The 23515-nt window shown below is 38.3% G+C and overlaps 1 protein-coding gene across 1 annotated transcript; it reads left to right on the plus strand.

The window, feature by feature from the left end:
• The first annotated feature begins 1522 nt into the window (after positions 1-1522).
• LOC121728072 (beta-1,3-galactosyltransferase 5-like) lies at positions 1523-23156 on the plus strand. Its single transcript, XM_042116178.1, has 2 exons — positions 1523-1712; positions 20835-23156. The coding sequence occupies exon 2, from the start codon at positions 20871-20873 to the stop codon at positions 21987-21989; it is 1119 nt and encodes a 372-aa protein (XP_041972112.1). The 5' UTR covers positions 1523-1712; positions 20835-20870; the 3' UTR covers positions 21990-23156.
• The last annotated feature ends 359 nt before the right edge of the window (positions 23157-23515 follow it).

A 23515-nucleotide genomic window follows, 5' to 3' on the forward strand; every position in this document is an offset into this window, starting at 1 on the left:
CCCAAATATGTTCGAAAGTAAACCTTTTGAGTAATATTTTTTTTACTAATTACAAATCTTATTTTACCATCGACCTGTTTATAAGACGTGTTTTCATCGAAAACCGCTTTCCTTTCATGAAGCATCTGAACAATAAAATATACCTAATTGTTAATTTTACTTTGCTACTACAATTGAATAATAATTACAGGCTGTACTTTAATAAAAGCTTATGATGGTAACTACCTATTACAGTTTCTCACTTGCCTACTGACACGGCCTTGTATGTACATACAAGGCCGTGTCAGTATAATAACGATATCAGATATGCCTTACGTAAGTAATTAAAGGGAATGCCGATAACTTACTCGTGCAAACTAGGTACTTATTACATATTTTATTAAATTTTAGCAATTAGGTATACGAGTAATATTAAAAGCAAGCTGCGGGCATGGAATGTTTCAATGATGTGACTTGACTCATGTGTTGCTAATAAAAGTCCCAGTAACTTTTTGATACTGCCGCACTCAGAGACGAATATTTTTAACTTATCTGTAGGGTCTGTAGGTAATCAGGGCCCCCGTAAGGCCTCCTGTGTGCAAAAACAGGATTTTGGCGCCCCTTTAGGCAATTTTTGGGACCTTGGTTTTGGCGCCCCTAGATGATGGCGCCCGTGTGCATTGCACACATTGCACTTATGGTAATTGGTAGCGGGGGCCCTGTTATAGGTACCGTAATGAAGATTTTGACTTATGCCCCATATTACATTATCTGTCAAACTCTTCATAAAAATTTCATAAAAATTTAAATGAACGTGGCGAAAAAAGGAACTAACGCTGCCATCATACAAAAATGACATTTTTGACAGCTCTTCTTTACCAGCAGCGAGTGAAGCAACCCGCTCACGTTCGTTTAACGGCCGTTCCCAATATTTGATCTATCTCTTGTTTTGCCCTATTAGAGATAGGAATAGCTCATAATTGACATAAAATATGTCTCTAATGTCTAATGTGAGCTATTCCTATCTCTAGTAGGGCGAAACCAGAGATAGATCAAATATTGGGAACGGCCGTAAAGCTTTGTCGCACCCTTCGAAAGAAAGTTTTCATCAATATTTCCTCAGAATTACCGGTGAACCCCTTTTTTTGGGCTTAAAAAATCGCAAATCGTACAAAGAAATTCATAAGCAGTTTTTAGCCGTTTATCTTTGATACAAAGTTCCCAATTCTGATGAATACTAAGAAAATGTAACACTTCCGGCAAAAATTACGTATGATAAATGGATATTTTAAAATTAATTATTTCACATAACTTGCAGGAGGTTTACTTCTACTATATATATTTCTTATTTAGGTCAGAATCTTTGAATTTATAAATGTTATAACTTACCTACATCCTTAGAGAATATTGTTTGAACCCTCGACGTTTAATAGCCGAAGTGCCATAATAAGATAAAAAAAGAAGAAGACATTAGTGACAGACTGTCAGTGTCACTAGCAACTGTCAATTGTCGTAAGTCATTTGTCATTGTAAAACATGTCATTGGTCTGGGTGGTGGTGGCATTTATTTGATCTGAAATTAGTAAAATAATTGTTTTTATTCGTGATATTAAAATTGTATGAGTCTCATTATGTGTATAAAATACCTATTTATCCGCGGCCGATAAAATTCTACAGCATCATATTGATTTTGTTCCACCAAGATTCAGTCTACAGATTAAATTATTGTCATGGTGAGTCCTGAATATATTACTTTATTTATTATTATTTTTGTGTGTTAGTTGTGTTGTATAAAAATACTAAACATTTCTTTGTAAAATTTCATAGGCATACCTTTTTTGAACATCATATTATGCTCACCAATCGGGTTCATTGCACTTCCAAACTGTTCACAAAAAATTTAAAGTACGCCACTCAGAAGTTAGATTTATGTCCTGCGTTATGAGTTATAACCCTCGCGATTACTCTTGGGAGGATGAGATAACTTTTATACTTACGCTTAGTTTACATACAATAACATGCAACTATTTAATATCATAAGGTGACTTCTACCATATAGTCATTAAATTACCTACTCAATATCCTTATGGTTACTATCACATGGATATATTTTTGTTGTTTTGACTATAAATAAACAAATTCTGAAGTACTGCAATGAAAAACTATGTCTCTACAACTGTTGTTTGGTTATAACTTATATTAGACTATTTTGTTTAAGAAGAAAGCTGAATATCCAGTTTTCTGTAACAGAAGCTTACCTACATAAGCTTACAAACATAATCTCTATTATATTTCTAGTTGGTTTTTATATCGTTGTAAGTGATTGCTTATAGTTTGCTGGATCTGACTACACCTAACTTTTATGAATCCATTGTATTCTCTGACCTTTAGGTGTGTCTTGTACTTCGTCCATCAATCATGCATCAATGGCTTTATTTGAAACTATGCAATGTGGCATACCATTGTAGTACCATTCCTCTGCACCTTCCAAATCAAAAGTTGCGCAATCTGCAACCCTGCTGCGAGGACCTTGACCGCTTCACCATCATCAATTTTTTTACTAAAGATAAAAAGTTGAGCTAGTCTTATATTTATAGTTCTTTAAAGTAACACACACACACACACAGAGTTTCAATCAAAATGATTCTTATGTGGTGGGCATGAGTGTCTATAAAAAATAAAACTGTGAACACAATTTAAGTGTAAAATGGTGTATACACATTGCACAGTAGGGATTGCTAGATGATGAGTGTTTTGTCAGACCTTTATTTTCCATTTATACCACATATTTGTACATGATAATTATTAATTATTATAGTTGGCACAAATCTTTATTAAAAAAGGTGTTAACTTTTAATTTTATACATATTTCTCTTAACACAAAGTGACCAAACACAGCTTAATACTTCGATCGCGGATTCCAGGAATTGCTTTTGTATTCAATTGTTGTCGCTATCACAGGGGCTCTTATGGAGCTTAAAGAATGAATGTTATTACTATTATAATTGTAAAACTTGTTAATTGCTGATTTTGTTAGAACAGAAAATTAACAAAATCTTTAAGGTTCTCAGTGCACAAAGAGCAATCAAGAAACCACATATTACAAAACTCATTTGCTTATCTAATGTGCTATACAGTAAATTATTTAGTAACAGTTAAAACAAGCTTGATAAGTGATAACTGATAACTAATGTTGGGTCTTAGTTTAAACATTGAGCTCTAAAGAAGTCATATGCTTCTGCATTACCAGGCCTACCTACTGGTTGGTACTATGTGATACAGGGTGTAACAAAAAAAGGGATAATATGGGCATGTTCCTTGATGAGAGTTCACTGTGAAAGTAGAAGCGCTGAAAGATCTTTTTTTTCACTTTTGTATGGACAAAGCACCACAAGTTGCCCCATACAAAAGTGAAAAAAATTTGATATTTCACCACTGCTACTTTCACAGTGAACTCTCCACAAGGAACATGTACACACCCTAAAGTATTATCATTTATTTTTGTTACACCCTCTTTAATATGTAGAAATTAAATACTAATAGGATGGTGAGGAAAAATAATTATAGCTTTATTTATTGATATCAAGATAGGAAAAGTTATTATGGTATGAAAAAAAACAAAAAAAACCTAAGAACTCTACCTAGCTCTACCGTCCCAAACTATGGGACCAACAAGCTGTAAAAAGCTAAGGTTTTAAAAATATTTTTGGTGGTTGATGCAGTGGTTTCCGGTTACTGATATTTGTATCATTTCAAATATTATAATTTGTCAAAACAGTGAAGAAATTAAAAAGTGGCAACATTGTAGTGTCATCCCATTTTTCTTAGATTGATTTGAAAGGGATGACACTACGATGTTGCCCCTTTTTAATTTTTTCACTTTTTTGGCAGACTTAATATACATAATATAGTTGCTAAAACAAAATGTCTTATGTTTCCACTAATATTCCATTAAGCTTCATGGCTATATCCTGACGATATTATGAGACTAGTTCTTCTTTACTCTTCTTTTTTCGCCGTACAAAAGGTATTTCCCCTTTGAAACTATAGTGGGGATGAGGATGACAAAGAAATTCCGCGAAGCTTACGTTTCTCACACGAACCGATTGCTAACATTCTCCTATCGTGTTTGTTAGAATTAAACAGCTATATCCATGCCAGAGTAAAGATACAAGGAAATACCAATTTTATGGGTACTTCCCCTTTGGAATCATCTGGATCTTTGTGGGTAAACGTCATTGCAATACACATTTAAAAACACTGCGACCTCTGCGCTTCATTGGCATTGGAAACTGTTACCGGCTGTTATTCTATACACGTTAGGTAATTAGATATTTTATCTCCTCATTACGCATGATGCTTAGATACGTAATCCTCGTACGTACTTCAAAAGAGTATAATATGCCAATCGGAGTTCGGAAGAGGTCTTAATGTGTGCAAAAAGCGTGCCATTTTGATTGGAGCACGATTTGTCTGTGTGATTAGGAAATCAATTTCAAGTAAACCTTAGCTAATTGGGCTTTAAATCTTTTCATTAATTAAGCACTTGACAACGACCTTACAACTATTATATCTAATATTGAGCTAAATGTCAAGAATGAAAGATGATGATGCAAATGAGCAAAATTAATTTAAAAAAATTATTGATTACGGTAATGCATTTTAAATTATATCCGCATTATCCATTTAAGACAATTCTCAGACAGTAAAAACCACTAGTAAGTACCTACCTACCTAGAGTTTTGAGTTTTTCAGAAAAAAAAATGTGTTAAGTATACATTATTATATTGTATACTTGGTGTTTAGGACTTGCTGTAGCCGATTGGCTATAGCAAGTCCTAAACACCATTTTATTCGAATAAAAATAGCACTACACTGTATTTACAATTACAAATCGATGTGAATATACTGTGTGTAGACCGTACAGTCATCAAAGGTCCGTCTTCATGTAATACGTTAGAGGGGCGTGATAGACAAGGACAAAACCTTAACGTCTGCAAAGTATGGATTATCGTAAAATAAATAATGAATAGCAGAGTAGACGATGAAGATTAGAGTGGAATAATCCGCGTGCCAATATCGGGTATACAAGTAACTGCACATAAGAATGTCCGGTTTTAGGAGCGTGTGACGGTGTGCGTGGCCGTTAGCGGGCCTTGACCCCGGTTCACCTGCCACTTGCCAGACGCCAGGAGCTGGCCATTATGATGTAGGAAACGAGATGTGCATGTCTTGAGACTTGAATTTATATTCAAGAGATAATGAGGAGCTGGTCAAATAAAATATAAGAGAGATGAAACACAAGAGATAGGAACGATGTATGGCATATTTAACCTTCGGAAGGCAACAAGGGTGACGCGTCACCCCAACACTCTAGAAATGTATCAATATAACTAGTTTACTATGATTTTTTCTATTTCTAACACTCGATCTATTCTCTAATTTGAGTGGTTCTGATCAGTCGCACGCGTCGATGTTTTGCTGTAAGTTTTTGATTTTGTTATATCGACACCTTTGTTGGGGTGGCCCGTCACTGTCTATCACCCGCGTCTTACCCGTCACTGGGTGTCTGATTGACTTCATCTCTTTTTAACAATATGGACCAAACTGCGAGACGAGTGACAGCATATCATACTTTTGACTATGACATGTAATATATTATGTAACTGACGTGTCGGGTTTTTGCCATAATGCCCGGTTTGCATTATTCCAATCCAGTAATCCAGTCCAGCGCCTTTTTGCATAATTGAATTCCAGTGCCCTTTTACATTCCAATCCAGCGCTGCATTTGCTGCTACAATAATGTAAACGGGCACTGGAATGCACTGAGGAACCAGTGCGTTTTTTCGGCACTGGCCCGTTTACATTATTCCAGGTAATCCAGCGCTGTATTGGAATGCAAACCGGCCATTATAGTACATACGAAAGGGAGAGTTATCGAGGACAATTTTCGTTCTCACGTGGCCTGATTTTAACGATCTATTTTCTCGAGGAATCTCCGCAACCGGTTAGAAGGCAGAAGGTCACCAGTGCCAAATTAATAAGGAACTTGAAATTGAATATTTTATATTCATAAGTTACATTTGCATTTGGCATTTCGGAGATGGCTTTTTGCACGTGCTCTATATTTGGTGTGTGTGTAATGTGTGTACGTGTGGTGTGTGGGGGCGGATGTCTAGCACATAATTATAGTCTTCACACGAAGCTAGACACATGTGTCTGTCTATCGTCTAGAGTTCTAGACTTTAAGTTTATTAGCATTGTCACACTATGTAAATTGTAATAGATGTTCATGGTCGCGTCGCTTATCAGGTCATCCGTCACCTCGTTTTCCGGGATAGTATAACCCGAAATAAACGTTCGTTTAAATGTACTAGAGATCGCCCAATGGTTGAAATTCGACCTTAGTTTCAACGACATTAGGACTACTATATTTTGTAAAAAAATATAGACTTTATCATATACTAGCTGTGCCCTGCGGTGTTACCCGCGGTTTAAGTGATATAATATCATAAAAGACTATGAAAAGTACCAATAATAGGGTCAAAACGTGACGACACATGGTTCTATAACGGTTTATGGTACATAGTGATGATGATTAAGATGAAGGTAATTTGCATAGTAGCTTATATGCTTTCCGCTCTTAAAACAACGTCAAAACTCCCAAACTTGTATCTATAAAGAATCAGGAGTTCTCTGAGCATCTTCCGAACCATGGTATACCTTGGTACAAAATCTTACTTGTTGAAAGCATATGCTTAGAATACTGCTCACGAAACCGAAGTCACCACATGTTTCCATATACATTTTGAGGAGTTCCCTCGATTACTTATGCATCCTTCATCAGATCACCACTTTTGTGAATATAATACCAAATTGGGATGATACCCTATATACCAAAAGAAAAATTTTGAAAATCGGTTAACAAACGGCGGAGTAATCGTTGAACATAAGAAAACGAACATAACACCTCCCCCATTTTGAAAGTCGGTATTATTGTAAAGTTTCATTAAAATCAGTTCAGTAGTTTTTGCGTGAAAGAGTAACAAACATCCATACATCCAAACAAACTTTCACCTTTATAATATTAGTAGGATAGTAGGATAGTTAGATACTACATAGTAGTAAGAGTGAATGTTCAGAAGACTTACGGTAGTAATACTCCCACACCAGTTTCGGTGACGGTGGCCAGTTTCATTGAAACCAGGCCAGTTACGCAGGAGTGATTTTATAGTGCCCACGTGTGTACGCAGTACACGAGCACTCTCTATTCCTTCTACTCTCATAAGTCATAAGTCATAACACAGTGGGACGGAAGACCGACACGACTGGCGAGAGGTCAGGCGCATCCGACGCATCATCATCTTACTTGTCAGACAAACATTCATATAATCAGTTGATCAACCTGCATTGTCCTAACCAAACTTGGAAATAACATGTTTCCAACGCGGGAATCGAACCCACGACCCCCGATACAAAAGCCACGCTCTAAGCCGACCAAAGAGGCCAGACTTCCGGTAGTAGCAAGCTTTATTAATAAAATATAAAAAATAAACGCTTTGCTAACGCGCGTTTTGATATGGATTTGACAGATTCGCAGGACGTCTCACGCAATTGAAATCTATGAAATCCATACAAATTTATGCCGCGCCGCGCTTCGTCTCGCCTCGTCACGTTGCTGTCTGAATTGACCCTTAGTCTGCCGAACACTCGCTCTTAGTCAGTGTCTGCTTTTCTTTATTCGTGCTTTTCGCATGGTCTTAAAAATGCAGAAAAAGATAGCATCCACCTGCAAACTCGAACAGAATATTTTATAATGGACGAATCACGAAAGCAACATAATTATATTTAACTGACTTATTGGCTACCTGGTAGCGGAACGAGTATAGTCAGTAAACATCCGCGAATATTCTTACCTGGAACCATAAACTTTATTCGCGTGGCGCAGAACACTAACGCAATGTTAATGATCAAACCATCAGAGAGTCATTTACCTCTTTGACCTGTCTCTGAGAGTTAGAGTTAGAGTGATCTATAATGATTTCTTAGGTTTACGCGAGTATCACACACAGCGTTGCCAGAGGTCCCGATTTTTTCAACAAAATTAAATATCCCGCGCGGGTCAGGCTCAGTCCCGCTTTTTGGGGAAAGCCCGAGCGTACGTGCAGCGTGCTGAGAAAGAAGTAGAGGGGTGGATTTTCTTAGGAGATAAAGATTCAAAAAACTTTTGATTTTATACCTTTTTTACTTTGTCCCGCTTTTGACTGAAGAATCCCGCTTTTTCACTCAAAAAGTTCCAAAGTCCCGATTTGGCACAAAAAAAATCTGGCAACGCTAATCACACATGATAATATTATAAGCATGAGGTTTAAGCACTATAATTTTTGTCGGTCGTGGTCGCTTGTCGCGCAGCTGCCCCCCCTCGAGAGTCAGGCATGGGCGTACCCTCGGTACGCCCATGCCTGACTCTGAAAGTTAAAATGTCCTTGCTGGTATTAGATCATTTTAAATCGAATTCTTGTTGCATCCAACTAAGTTCTAGTCGTGTGAACTCATGCAACTAGAACTTGCTAAATCTGAGTTACATGAGGCCTGAGGGTTACTACAAGTAAATGACCATAGCATTAAATGGCTAAACTCTTCAACTTTATTATTTGACGCAAGCCGATGACTTGGTATTGCTAGTAGCCCTAGCATGGCCGCCAGTAGAAATGCGAGAGTATAGAATTCAATTTTTGTCGGTCGCGATTAGCCTCGGTAAAGATCGTAACGGCACTTTAAGTTTATGTCCATAGTTCGTCTATACTTTCGCATTTCTACTGGTGGCCATGCTAGGGCTACTGCAGGAAACTTTAATACTACGATTAAAAACGAGCTCATATTGTTTTGGTCTTTATGAACTCTTTGTTTTGACTTCCATCAGGCAACGCATTGTGCATTGGAATATTCCTCTTGAGATACACGGATAATAATAAAGCTCATATTATGGCCCGGATGCATAAACACACTCGTAATCTTCGGCTATTAATTGGAAAGTCGGGAGTGTTTTATGGTCTTAGCTATTGAAGCAAGTTATTGCCATCCATAGATTATTCTCTAGATCAGCTATTCTCAAAGTGTGCTCGTCTTCGATCAAATATATACTTGATCGAAGGTGCAGCTCGCGGAGCTCTGAGGCAAAGGTCTTGTAGGGGCTCCGCGATAATAAAGGAAAGCCCGACTTATTTTTATATATTAGATTATAATCTAATATATAAAAATTAGAGATGTGCCGATCATGACTTTGGCCGACTAGCCGATTAGTCGGCTGCAAAGAAGCCGACTAATCGGCCGACTAGTCGGCCAAGCCGATCATGGTTTCGGAAGTTTCCGTAACGCTTTTTTTACTCCTGATTCGCGGGTAAGTCACACACGCGGCACACCGCCTGCGAAGGTGTCTAATCGTGTCATGTTTACTTCGCGTAGGTACGTTACTTTTTTGTTTTTATGATACAGTTGATGGTTTTCAGTTGTCGACTATTCGCCGACTACAAAAGTGGCCGGATAGTCGGCTTTACCGACTAGTCGGCACATCTCTAATAAAAATAAGTCGGGTTTTCCTTCCTGACGCTATAACTCCAGAACGCACGAATCGATTTCCACGGTTTTGCATTCGTTGGAAAGGTCTCGAGCTCCGTGAGGTCTATAGAAAAAAAATCAGAAAAAACTTCAAGAGAAAAGCAGGAAAACATGGAAAATTATTTTTTGGCAAAACAACGTTTGCCGGGACAGCTAGTTGGTTTTAGAAATGTCATCAGACAGCAGCATAGAGACAATTCATTCAAGGACAAATCATATTTTTTCTTGGGGGGTCAAAAATTTCCGCCACCAAAAAAGTTTGAGAACCGCTGCTCTAGATTATAACAGTACCTTGATTATTCTATTTGAATGCTACATTAACTTATATGTAGCTTAAAATATACGAGGATTCTGAACCTTCCCGTCGGGCTAATCATAGGACAAGGCAAGAATTAGTACTTGCGCCAATAGGCAGTAGGCTACAAACCAAACCAACCTTGTGTTAAAATGTCTGCCTTCTCTGTCATATTACATTTTACAAAGAATAAAAGAGATAGCTTTAGTTAAAGCCAGGCGCAAATGGTATTGTTCTATAGTCTTGCACTTTATGTTAAAACATCTAAAGCTTGCGCAACCTCCATTCCACCACGCAATTAGGTCTGTACATACTTAATAAAAAAATAAAAGGTAGTTAAGTTGTAAAACCACTTAGTCATAATGACTGTTGACTCATGTATCCCTCGGTGTTGGGATTCGCCCTTGGTTTGTTCCAAAGATGATGTGTTTGTATAAAATTCTATTGTGAGGATGGATAAATCTTTGTTCGTATGACGTATCAGGGTTATCTTTAGCATCGTTATTTCTTAAAAAGTTAAGTTATTTTTTTTACAAATTTTCTATATAATATGAATTATCGTAGGAATTATCAGGATATTTTTTAGGTTTCCGTACCCAGAGGGTAAAAACGGGACCCTATATTACTAAGACTTCCATGTCTGTCTGTCTGTCAGCAAGCTATATCTCAAGAACCGCTATAGCTAGATTTCTGAAATTTTCACAGATTGTGTATATCTGTTGCCGCTATAACAACAAAATATACTAAAAACTAAATAAATTAGATATTTAAGGGGGTTTGAGCTTTCCACAACACTAAATTCTATTTGCACCAAGGATTACATTTTTTTTGTAGCGCAAGGTCTTAATTATCACCGTATTTTTCATATTTAAAATATAATCAGTCTCTATATTATTATAAATTAAGTACTTTGATTTTTCAGACTAATTATACCGAAGAATTTATAACTAAGTTGGAAGCTCCACGTGGTTCGAGATGTATGTGAAAGTTTGTTGCATAACATTAAATAGCCTAAAATTAGAGAGATACATAATTGATGCATTCTGGTCTAATGCTTTTGAGTCATAGACGGAATAAAAGATCTTGAGAGTCGTGCATATTATGTATGCAGTTCAATAATATTCTACTTATACAGATCCGTTACGTTCATACTATTTTCCGGCTTAAATCTCTTCCGAACAACATTGACAAATTTGACAGATTAGTGAAACAAAAAATACGAAATACCATTTACATAAAAAAGACAGACTATATAAAAGACGGCCCAATTGGGTCGTATTTGAATTTTGAAGCTTCACAACGCGCGGTAGTAACATATCTGCTGAGTTTTTTATTATTATATCATTGATGTAGTTAGTTTTTAGTTACGTTTTTTCGCCGTTAATCTTTTTATCATAAACTTGTTCACTTTGTCAAACTGCATTTGTCTGAGGCCCGATTCCTGTAACTCGGTCATACGAGGTATGAGAATTTGATTCGTCAAGTAATAATGCGATGTTCGTAATGCCTGATCGTGCTAAACCAGACTTAGCAGTACGCTCGCTGCATCTTGATGTAAATCATGACTGGTTCTCGCAGCATAAAATTGTTATTTGATCGTAACTACCAACTGTAACAGAAAAAGTGGTTTTACTGCGGTAAAAACTAAACAAACATTACAAGTTGTTGTAAAAACGTGTTTAAATTCAATGGGAAATTAAATTTCATTAGATAATACGGAAGATTTACTATTAGACATTCTACGTTCGTATCTACAACGAGATTATCTAGTTATCGATTCACGAATGCTAGTATATTCCGAGCCCGTTTTAATCCAGATGATACATTTGCATATTCCGGTTTATAAATATCAAAATCGGTCGATCTATCTATTTGGCATTCAATGTTACGTTGACATTTTTTGAATAGCTCGAGAATTTTTAATGACCTAATTAAGTGCTAAGTAATAATTTTGTGCATTTTTTATTTTCTTACATATCCGCGTTTAGAATTTGTATACAGAACTCCCTAAAAAGACAAGAGAGTGTAATATACTGTATCATCATCATCATCATATCAGCCTATAGTCGTCCACTGCTGGACATAGGCCTCTCTCAATGAACGCCAAGATGACCGATGTGGAAGATATCGGGTTTTGGTCGGATTGTTTACTGTATATGCTAGTAGCGCCCTCAGTAGCTCTACCATTAGTTTAAAGCTGTAGTTCTTATCGATACTCGATACCGACTACGTAAATTTTTAGTATGGCTTTTACAGCGCCTCAAGCGGTCACTTGCGGAACTAAAATCGCGATACCAAAAATTTACGTAGTCGGTATCGAGTATCGATAAATACTATAGCTTTAAACTCATGGTAGAGAGATCCGACCTTAGTGTAATAGCTTGTACTATTTATATCTATTCTGTGGTAATAGTCCCTATTCAAATCGGGTAAGTAGATTTAGAGATTACTCCCTTCAATGTCACAAACTCACAAATTTTACCTCACAATATTAGTGTAGACCAGCCATGCTCAAACTGTGCTCCACTTATTTAGAACCCTAGATCCCAGCCCCTGGGAAATGTAGAGGATCCGCTAGCGATAGGTACATAAATTGCTTTTAGAAATGTCATCAGACATCAACAATTATTCGTTCTAAGACAACACATATTTTGTTTCACCAGACCTACAATATAGAGCAAAGTCAACACACACATCCACTCTGACATTGGCAACTCACTGAAGCCGCCATAATTAAAGAAGAAGAACACATATTTTGGGGGTCAAAAATATTTAAATATCATTTCTTAGAATGGTTCCACCGCCAAAAAAGTTTGAGAACCGCTGATGTAAACTATGGAATACAGAATATGATTTTAAGTATTCATGAAACCTTGTAGTCTCTTGATTTATACGTTACATTGTCTGTGTGAATTATGAAAATTACTGACATAACCACTAAAATACCTCTAAAAATTAGTTGTTGTGTATAATGTAAGTATAATCTTATGTATTTTATCAACATTTCCACACGGTATTTTCTAAAGGAAACATATCATAAATGTGTTTGAATTTATCCTATGATAACTATTTGCGAATGGCTTCACAGCGGATTTTTCGACTCTGTTACCTAAAGTGTTCTGTGAATGAATTGAAGACGTAAGTGGATGAATTTGATAACTGACATTTTAAAAATCTAAGGACAATTACTCACATTTTCCCTAATAATTTGAACAAACCTTGTAACTTATCTACTTTATCATCTATTAGATATCTGGCTATGTACATAAAATTCATATGATTTTCCCGGTCCTGAAGCTTCCATTTATGCAAAAATAATCGCCAGTCGTGTCGGTCTTCCGTCCCATTGGGTGATAAGAGTAAAAGGAATAGAGAGTGCTCTTGTATACTGCGCACACACTTGGGCACTATAACTGGTGACAGTATGATATAATAAAAATCTTAAATCTATACTAATATTATAATTCTGCAGAGTTTGTTAGTTTGTTTGTTTGTTTGAACGCGCTAATCTCAGGAACTACTGGTCCGATTTGAAAAATTCTTTCAGTGTTAGATAGCCCATTTATCAAGGAAGGCTATAGGCTATATTTTATCACGCTAAGACGAATAGGAGCGAAGAAATAGTGGAAAATGTGGAAAAAACGGGGGAAATTATATGAAAGGGCTTATTTGAACGCGCTAATCTCAGGAACTACTGGTCCGATTTAAAAAAATCTTTCAGTGTTAGATAGCCCATTTGTTGAGGAAGGTTATAGGCTATATTTTATCACACTAATGCCTGTTTTCACCAACGACACCTAAAATTTAGTTGTCCCTTAAGCCAATATAAAGGGGACCTAACGTCAGTTTTGTTTCAATAATTTAGGGGATGAATTGACAACCCCGTAATTCTTAGGTGACGTATATCACTACATAGTATAAAACAAAGTCGCTTTTTCTGTCCACATGTCCCTTTGTTCCCTTTAATTGCGGTTTTCTTTAATAGATAGAGTGATTAAAGAGGAATGTTTGTGATAAATATGAAGATATTTATGGGAGTTCGCTATTTTACAAGTAAAATATCAGACGGCCATTCGATAACAGATTCATTGTCAAGGCAACCGTCATTAAACGTCGTTGTCGTTGCCATATACGTCACCTAAGTGTAACGGGGTCGTCAATCCATCCCCTAAATTATAAGGGTCACCTAATGGTTTGACGGATGAATCGCATAATAGGTTGTTTTAATCAAAATATATACGACACCTAAGTTTTACGGGCTTGTCAATTCATTCCCTAAATTATAATGGTTTAGGTGTCACTTAAACGTTGATGAAAACAAAACTTGTGTTAGGTGCCCCTTATATTGGTTTAACGGACACCTAAATTTTAGGTGTCGTTGGTGAAAACGGGCATGAGACTAATAAGAGCGAAGAAATAGAGGAAAGTGTGGAAAAAACGGGGGGAAATTATTTGAAAGGGCTTATTTGAACGCGCTAATCTCAGGAACTACTGGTCCGATTTGAATAATTCTTTCAATGTTAGATAGCCTATTTATCGAGGAAGGTCATAAGCTATATTTTATTATTCTACAGCTAATAGGAGCGAAGAAATAGAGGAAAATGTGGAAAAAGCAGGGGAAATTATATGAAATTGCTTATTATCTTAAGACCCAATTTCACCAACATATGTTTGTTAAATCCTAACGAGGCATTACTTAACGGAGCTTAGAAAATTAAACAGACTGTTAAAATACTTATGTCCCACAGTAAAAATTTCACAGCGGATTATTAAATGCAATGTTAAGTGAACAACGAGTGAACAACTATCAATTCGTTCATTCTTGTTATAAGGCGACGAAATTGCAATGTACAAGATTAATTAATACGACATGTTTGCTGCAATGTGTCACTTTTTTCCATAGTAGTATAATAGTAGATAATGCGACCAAATTAAAATATCACTAATCGCATACATTTGTTACGCTATAAAATAAAAGTATTACATACATTTCCGTTGTCTGGTACCTGTAACACAAGTCCTTTAGGTACCTAGCACGGGGCCAGACTGACGTGGTGTGAAGCGTCCATAGATAATATTATTATTGGTTTCAATGAAACCGGCCACCGTCACAAAAACCGGTGTGGGAGTTATTATTATTTATACCAAATTCCAGCAAAACCTGTCTGTTAAGACAGACGGACACTTATTCGTATAATATTTACTTTATATTAGTATGGATATGGATACTGGATATCCTAACTCATGAGTCCGCCTATGGCTATAGATTTTCCACTTACATTACCTATTCTGGGTTAATAGTGATTAGTGGGTATCTGATGTATAATAATAATAGCTCCCACACCGGTTTTGGTGACGGTGGCCGGTTTCATTGAAACCAGACCAGCTACACAGGAGTAATTTTATAGTGCCCAAGTGTGTGCGCAGTACACAAGAGTACTCTCTATTCCTTTACTCTCATAACCCAGTGGGACGGACAACCGACACGACTGGCGAGAGATCAGGCGCAGGACCGACTTTTTACATGCCCATCCGACGCATGGATCATCTTACTTGTCAGACAATCAGGTGATCAGCCTGCATTGTCCTAACCAAACTTGGAAATAACATGTTTCCAACGCGAGAATCGAACCCACGACCTCCGAGTCAAGAGCCGCGCTCTATACCACTAGTGACTAGACCACGGAGGCGTGATGTATGATGTATCATGAATCGCCTGTCTTCCTTCTTGCATGAAAGAGAAGGCATAATATTTTGACAAGCCATGTCCATTCATCATCCAAAAATATTTTACTTGTCGTGACTTCGTGACAGTACCTTCGAAAGAATACGGATGTTACTTGTCTTCAAGTAGTTTTTCTTTTTCGACACGAGTGAAGTCATCCGCAAGGCTGTGCAATGGTATCTTGGAGTATTTCACTCCCATCGGCTAACCTCGAGCGGTCGTGACTCGTCTCTTACATTAATTACCACTATGTCAACCTTCAACGTTGGAAAAACGCAGAGTTTACCTTACTCGGGGCCGCACTAAGCGCTACTGGGGTTTGTTGAGAGTGATAATGGAGTCTGAATATTATGTGTAACATGTTACGTTACGGTACAAAAGTCATTCGATGTTCCCAGAAAGATGATGTAGTAGTAGCCAAACTTGTGTTGTGGTGGGTTGTTGTCGGAAGGGAGTAACTCTTTGTATGTATTTGCGATTTGCGACTATACATCATACAAGACGCGCGTCGTTCACTCTCTCTCTTTTAATATATTGTCCGTTGTTCCTACAAAACATTTCGCCCGGCGATGCAACCTATCAACGTTGCGTGAAATGATAAGGAGCATTTTTTTTATGAAATAAGGGGGCAAACGAGCTAACGGGTCACCTGATGGAAAGCAACTTCCGTCGCCCATGGACACTCGCAGCATCAGAAGAGCTGCAGGTGCGTTGCCGGCCTTTTAAGAGGGAATAGGGTAATAGGGGAGGGTAGGGATGGGAAGGGAAGGAAATAGGAGAGGGTAGGGAAAGGAATAGGGTAAGGGATTGGGCCTCCGGTAAACTCACTCACTCGGCGAAACACAGCGCAAGCGCTGTTTCACGCCGGTTTTCTGTGAGAACGTGGTATTTCTCCGGTCGAGCCGGCCCATTCATGCCGAAGCATGGCTCTCCCACGTCTAGCATCAATGCAGCGGCCAGCGGCAAGGCAACGCAACGTTTTTTTGATCTATTGCGAAGTATCTACGAAAGCGACAAAATATCAGACTAGAGAAAATAATTGCGGACATCTAACTCTGTACTAAAAAAAATATTTTGTCGTTAGTATGACCCTATCACCCTAGTATTACAAATGTAGTAAGCAAGCAAATAAAGGAGTTAAATCCGGTATAATCAAGAAACCTACACGTTTGCTTGTAGTATAATCTTTATTTACATTGGCATTAAATATGGTCTCATATCTTTTATCAAAGTTTGTTTTTAACTTTTATATAATAGGTGAAGACATTATGCGGAATCCTGAGAGGCAGGTTCGTCAGTTTTCTCTTAGATGACGAAATACAGACCTTGTATGCAAATATCGTGATTCGTGTATACATAATTAATTTGATTAAATATATTTTTTTATAATAATCGTGATTCGGTGAAGGATGTTCACTTGCTCAGTATTGTGCGGCCGTTGAGTTGACGCAGTGTCGTGAGAGCCTTTTGTGGTTGGCAGAAGGGACATGAGGCCTGAAGTCTGAACTGATAAGGGTGGTTATTACTTATTTACATTAATTGTTCTTCTCCGGTGAAACTATCGCTTGAAGCTTATAGAAAGTGTGGAAGTGGTCTCTTAATTTTATTCGTGTCCACCTCAACGTGGCTAAGTGTAAGTTACTTCTAGTACATACAGACATAACAATTTTAGTTATTTTTTTTTGATTCCCCATTTTTTGCTATGCTTACTTAACACTATCATATTATTATTTATGTAAGTAGATGATTTTAACGCCTCCGTGGTCTAGTGGTTAGAGCGTCGCTCTCGACTCCGGAGGTCGTGGGTTCGAATCCCGCGTTGGAAACATGTTATTTCCAAGTTTGGTTAGGACAATGCAGGCTGATCACCTGATTGTCTGACAAGTAAGATGATCCATGCGTCGGATGGGCATGTAAAAAGTCGGTCCTGCGCCTGATCTCTCGCCGGTCGTGTCGGTCTTCCGTCCCACTGGGTTAAGAGAGTAAAGGAATAGAGAGTGCTCTTGTGTACTGCGCACACACTTGGGCACTATAAAATCACTCCTGCGTACCTGGTCTGGTTTCAATGAAACCGGCCACCGTCACCGAAACCGGTGTGGGGAGTATTATTACCTAAAGAATATTTAATCTTTTATTTTATAATATTAATTATTAAATAATAATCCTTTTCTCTAGTACCTTGAATTAAAATAACTTTAATGCTTATAATTAATGGGTACTTTTATTATTTAACTCTGTGTTGTTACTTGTTGGTTGTTGACTATTTAGTATTTTGCCATACCTCCTACTCCTCTACAAACAGTTCGAAGACTTCGAAGTATATCAAAACTACTATAATTTCGCCTCTATGGGGAAGGCCGGTCGAAACTTTTCGTAGATGCCGCCACCATAGCTTTTACCTGTCAATGATTTTGTCAAACAACAACAACAATTTTATTTAGTAGTTTTGCATAATTTCTGTATTAATTATATTGAAATCATTATGTATTCGTCTTGGCGTGTAAGTGAGCTAAAAGCTGAACTAATGAAAAGAGGCGCATCGCTTAACGGAAGACGGGCAGAATTAGTCGAAAGGTATAACCTCAAAAATATTTGATTTGCATTTTTTTCCAATAAAATTAGGCACTCATAGCCAAAAAATGGAAAAAATGTGTACCTTTTTACAAATATTTTTAAGTTACGTAACAATATTAAGTAAATATTCAATTTGGAGCTTGAATTATAACTTCTATTGTTGTTATTTATTCTTAACTTTTTCACCTTGTAGATTGGAACTTTACGACCGGAATTCCAATTTTGGAAGTGCAGAGAATCAGTCCGTTGACGATGTGATGGAAGTTCCTCATGTTAGGACATATCGGGACATAAATGCTAGTTCATTGTTACCTCATGTAACCCAAACTTACATACGACAGTAATTTTGCTGGTAAGTATACATAACCCACGTACGTAAGTACAAATATTTTCATTACAATTAAATCAAATACCTATAATCACCTATAATATTTTATTACTATTTTTAGTGATGACAAGAAAATAAGTGAAGCTAAGGCATTGTGTGAGTCCCGATACCTACCTTGTTTTAGCAAGAGGATTTGGATTCAAATATGGGGGAAAATACCTTTATTAAAGGATATTGCAAAAAACTATGAAGCAGCTGCAATATGAAGTAAATTTAAAGCTTCACAAAAGTGGAATAGCACAGGAATCTAACTGTAAACAAGTTTTTGTTTCTTATAACTACTTAAACCAAGTTTAGTTATAAGAAACAAAAACTTATTATTCAGCTATATCTGTAATATATTAATTATAAAGCATTAATGTGATGAAACTGGATTAAAGCATTGTTATAATATAAGATCATATAAATAAAACATACATTGATTTTGTACTTTTTATTATCAACAATACATTCCCTAAACTTATACTTATAACATAAAACAAATAAAAAATATTTCTGATGCTAAAGGCACATAAAAAGAGTTTGTAAAATTTTGTATGTTTTTGTTAAACCTATCAATCTCTCAATGTGCACACATTGCCTGGCAAGCTTCTGGTCATGTTTTAGCAAAACCCCTGCTATTTGTGACTTGCCTTTTAAAAAAGTAGGTATGTTAATAGTAAATATTATGTTTTTTTATTGCAAAGATTCAAGACCTATTTGATTTGATTGAACATTAAAACCCCTGTCTGCCATTATAATACAGTCTCCTTCTTGACACTAATTATCTATTAAAGGACTTCACTGTATCATATTTTGACGGTCACTTATTGCTCCGATGTACCCTTGAGAACAATTATCCACCTGGGGTTGGACCTACTAAAAATTTAATAGTATTTTTATTTTTGTATGAGCTAGTATGATTGAGTAGCTCTTTGGGCGGGGTATCTGTAGTATCTGTATCTGTGTATATGTGTTGATTCTTGAGACCTAAAATAATAATTTTATACTTACCTATTATAAAAACATGTATGGAAACAAACTATGTCTACTTATATATTATGATTTACTTACAAAATATAGTTAAAATAATAACATACCTGATAAATACTTATGTTTTGGAAGTCGGAATCATGGATATGTTTACATTTTTATGGGGCCTAACTTCGGGCCTAAAGTTTTTCCTTGTTATAGCTTTCAGCCACATCTTAGCCATATTAGGGTCTTTTGGGAATTATAGTGGGCACCTATTTATTTACAAAACGGGACTTCACACATCTGAGGCATGTTATTTATTTAAAATAATCGAAAATTCCCTTTTAATTCCATACACTTTGACAACTACAAGGTGAAAGCTACTATAGCGCCACTTTGACAGTTGCCAACCCCATTGCCTTCAGTCGTTATCATATTTCTGCGTATTCGTACTTGACCCGCCACCATGGGGGATGTGTGTCACTAACCCGTATACATTATACATAAGACCTATTTTGCTGTCGCTACCTGTGAAAATGAATATGCATCACACTTGAATAATAGCAACTGTATGCACTTGAATTTTTTCTTCTTGCAACTGTAAGAAGTTGGTGATTCGGTTGGCTCTAACCTTGTGGCTCTAAGTCTAACAGTACTCGGCTTTGGTATTTGATCCCTATTGGTGTACATCAGGGAAAGTTTCCTCAATATGAAAGAGTGTAGTTTTGGTACAGAATTTTAATTGGGAAAATATGACCAAATTTACTAATTTGTTTTATCTTAATATTCGTAACTATTATTCATGGGCCAGGAAAAAGGCAACGTAAAATCTAATTAAAATAGTCAAGGCGACTCTGTATTTTTTCATATTTTCCTTCTAGCGCTTTCACTGTGGAATTTTAGTTCCATGGCACTTAATTATTCATATTCAGTTGTAAAGTTTGACTCATCGAGAGTTCAATTCAACTAAAAACTCATCGTGTAATCAGTGAATCTGTTTTTTGTGCCACTATCGTATATGCTTCGTCACGATGCGTACTTCGGTGTACGTAATACAATATTTTATTTAGCACATTGTAACAGCACGCGCGCGCCGCGATTGCTACACCGCAATTAGTTTAGGTCTTCTAATTCTGCGTTTTTGCAACAGACATTATACGTCCTACAATGTGATTTTGTAATTCACCAGATACTGCTGCATTCTTTAAGCACAAATGTTTTACTCGACTTGAGCCCTGTAAAGTTCTTTACCCTTCAATTTGTGATGCTCGATATTGACTGGATACGTTTTTCAATTTCAGGTGAGACTAGCAGCTTGTAGCGCGGGCGGCTGAGCCATGGTGGTGGGAGTGGGCGGCGCGCTGCGGCGCTCGCACCTGGCCGCGCTGGCGGCGCTGGCCACGCTGCTGCTGCTGCTGCTGGCCGCGCGCGCGCCCGCCCCGCCTCCCCTGCTGCGCCCGCGCCCCGCCCCCCGCGCCGCGCCCCCCGCCCCCGCTGCGCCCAACACCACCGCGCCGCACACCGCCTCCCGCGCCGCCGACACCGCCGCGCCGCGCTCCTCGCCTCGCACCTCGCCCCGCACCTCCCCGCGGACCTCCCCGAAGACATCGCCTAAGACGCCCGCGCGCCCGCGCCCCGTGCTCACGCGCGACGTGTACGAAGCGGGCCACTCGCGCCCGCACCCCGAGCTGTGCCCGGCGCTCGGCGCGCACGTGCGCCTGCTCGTGCTCGTCAGCTCGGCGCCGTCGCACACGAGTGCGCGGGAGGCGGTGCGCCTCACGTGGGGCCACTACGCGGCGCGGCGCGACATCTCGTTCGCGTTCGTGCTCGGCGATCCGCCGGCGTCGATGCGCGCCGCCGTGGACGAGGAGGACGCGCTGTACGGCGACATCATCGTCGGGCGGTCCGTCGACTCGTACTCGAACCTCACGCTGAAGACGCTGTCGATGCTGGAGTGGGCGGACACGTACTGCCCGCGCGCGCCGCGCCTGCTCAAGACGGACGACGACATGTTCATCAACGTGCCGCGCCTGCTGCAGTTCGCGGCGGCGCGCGCCAACGAGACGCGCACGGTGTGGGGCAAGGTGGTGCACAAGTCGCTGCCGAAGCGCACCACCAAGTCCAAGTACTACGTGTCGCCGTTGCAGTTCCCCGGCCGCGTGTTCCCGGACTTCGCGACCGGCCCGGCGTACCTGATGACGGCGGATGCGGTGCGGCCGCTGCTGGAGGCGGCGGGAGCGGAGCCCTACGTGCGGCTGGAGGACGTGTTCGTGACGGGCGTGCTGGCGGCCAAGCTGGGCATCAAGCGCCGCCACGCCGCGGAGTTCTACAACAAGAAGGTGGCGGCGCACCCGTGCGCGGTGCAGCGCGGCATCGCCATCCATATGGTGCAGTACCACGAGCAGTTCGACCTGTGGCGCAAGCTGCTGGACGGCAAGACCAAGTGCGCCAGCTAGCCGCGCCGCAGCTAGGCGCCGGCCCGCGATGAATCTCTCTCCGCGCTTGTGATCGCCGAATACTCCCGTTTCTCGACCGCGATGTTATTTTTGTATTATAATTACGAGATGTATTTTTTATACAATTTTTTTACGAAATTAATATTGTAAGCGATAAGTTTTACTGCAGCCGGCGTTCGTCGAAATTGCCATGAATTTATTGTAACGCTGCGCTGGCATTATTTGGGTGAAGTTATGGTTCGGTTGCTGTCAGAATTTTCTGAGGGTGTTGCCCTAATTTGTGTAAAGGCTCGTACGCACTAGCGGCCTTTGTCACTGCGATTTAACGCAGCTAAAGCCTGTAAACAATAATTAGGACTAAAAAGATTGTGCTAATAGATTTTATTAGTATTCTTTTTGCTGATCGCCAGTTATAATCTAGCGAACCTTTAAGATATTATGGGGTTATTCATCCGTGGCCTATTATAACGAGAGCAGCTTACGAGCTTCTATATTTAACTTGTATAAAAATAAACTGTATTTAGCCGCAGATGTTCAGATCTAGCTTTCTGAATTGTATCTAGGCAGTCTAGCATAAATACCTCTAGCTATACCCGTGTACGACGTTTATTTATAGTTTAGATTTTTTATTTATGCTTTTGACTGTATATTTTTTCTGTGATAGGTTTATTTTTAGATTGAAATTTTCTTCTGTATAGCGCGAATCTATTTAACTTTTCAAATTACTTGAGTCATTTAAATCACACAATTTTATTATTTAGGTTTATTAGCAATTTAAAATAGATATTATTCGAATAATAGATTATTTTAAGTTATAAAGGGTTCTGTTTTCGAATACTTCTTTGGAACGAAAGGGTTTATTTACATTAGTTTATTTTTTTTTTATTATTTACTGGTGAGTGTCATAAGATAACAGCCATAGAGATTATAGACGACGATTCTGACTTTATACTTTTTTATTGCTCAGAAAGTAAACTATGGCAAGTATTTTTATGTGACGTGTACCACTGTGCAATGTACAAAATAGTCGTTTTATAAGTACTAAGTATCTTATTTAATACGTCACAAACCTAATGTCCTTAGACCTAGGCAATTTTGACATTAGGCTAGTTACAGACATTTGTATAGTCCGTCAAGAAAGTCATGACAGGCGGGAAATGTTCTAAACGTAATCACGCTTTTATGGTGTATTTTTTTCTTTGTATTTACACAGAGAACGCTTATTACATTTTAAATATTGACACCTTTTTATCTCGAATTAATAAAGTTCTCATATCTTTTATTTCATTTAAAAAAATTCCCGCCTGTCATCACTTTCTTGACAGACTATAATAAAAAATAATTTTGATTGTATCCAATTCCATAGTACTTAATTTATTTTACTGTTATATTTATTTATCTCATAAGTATCAATTAATGAACAAAATGTGAACCTCAAATTATTTTAAAAATCGGAATGAAATAATACTCTTCTATAATAAGATGTCAAGTTAAACTCCTCTTCTAAATTAAATTATTTACAGCAA

This window comes from Aricia agestis, chromosome 6 (assembly GCF_905147365.1).
Source record: "Aricia agestis chromosome 6, ilAriAges1.1, whole genome shotgun sequence".
Lineage (NCBI taxonomy): Eukaryota > Metazoa > Arthropoda > Insecta > Lepidoptera > Lycaenidae > Aricia > Aricia agestis.

Coding starts and splice junctions, on each gene's coding strand:
- LOC121728072 (XM_042116178.1), top strand. CDS start 20,871: ATGGTGGTGGGAGTGGGCGGCGCGCTGCGGCGCTCGCACCTGGCCGCG.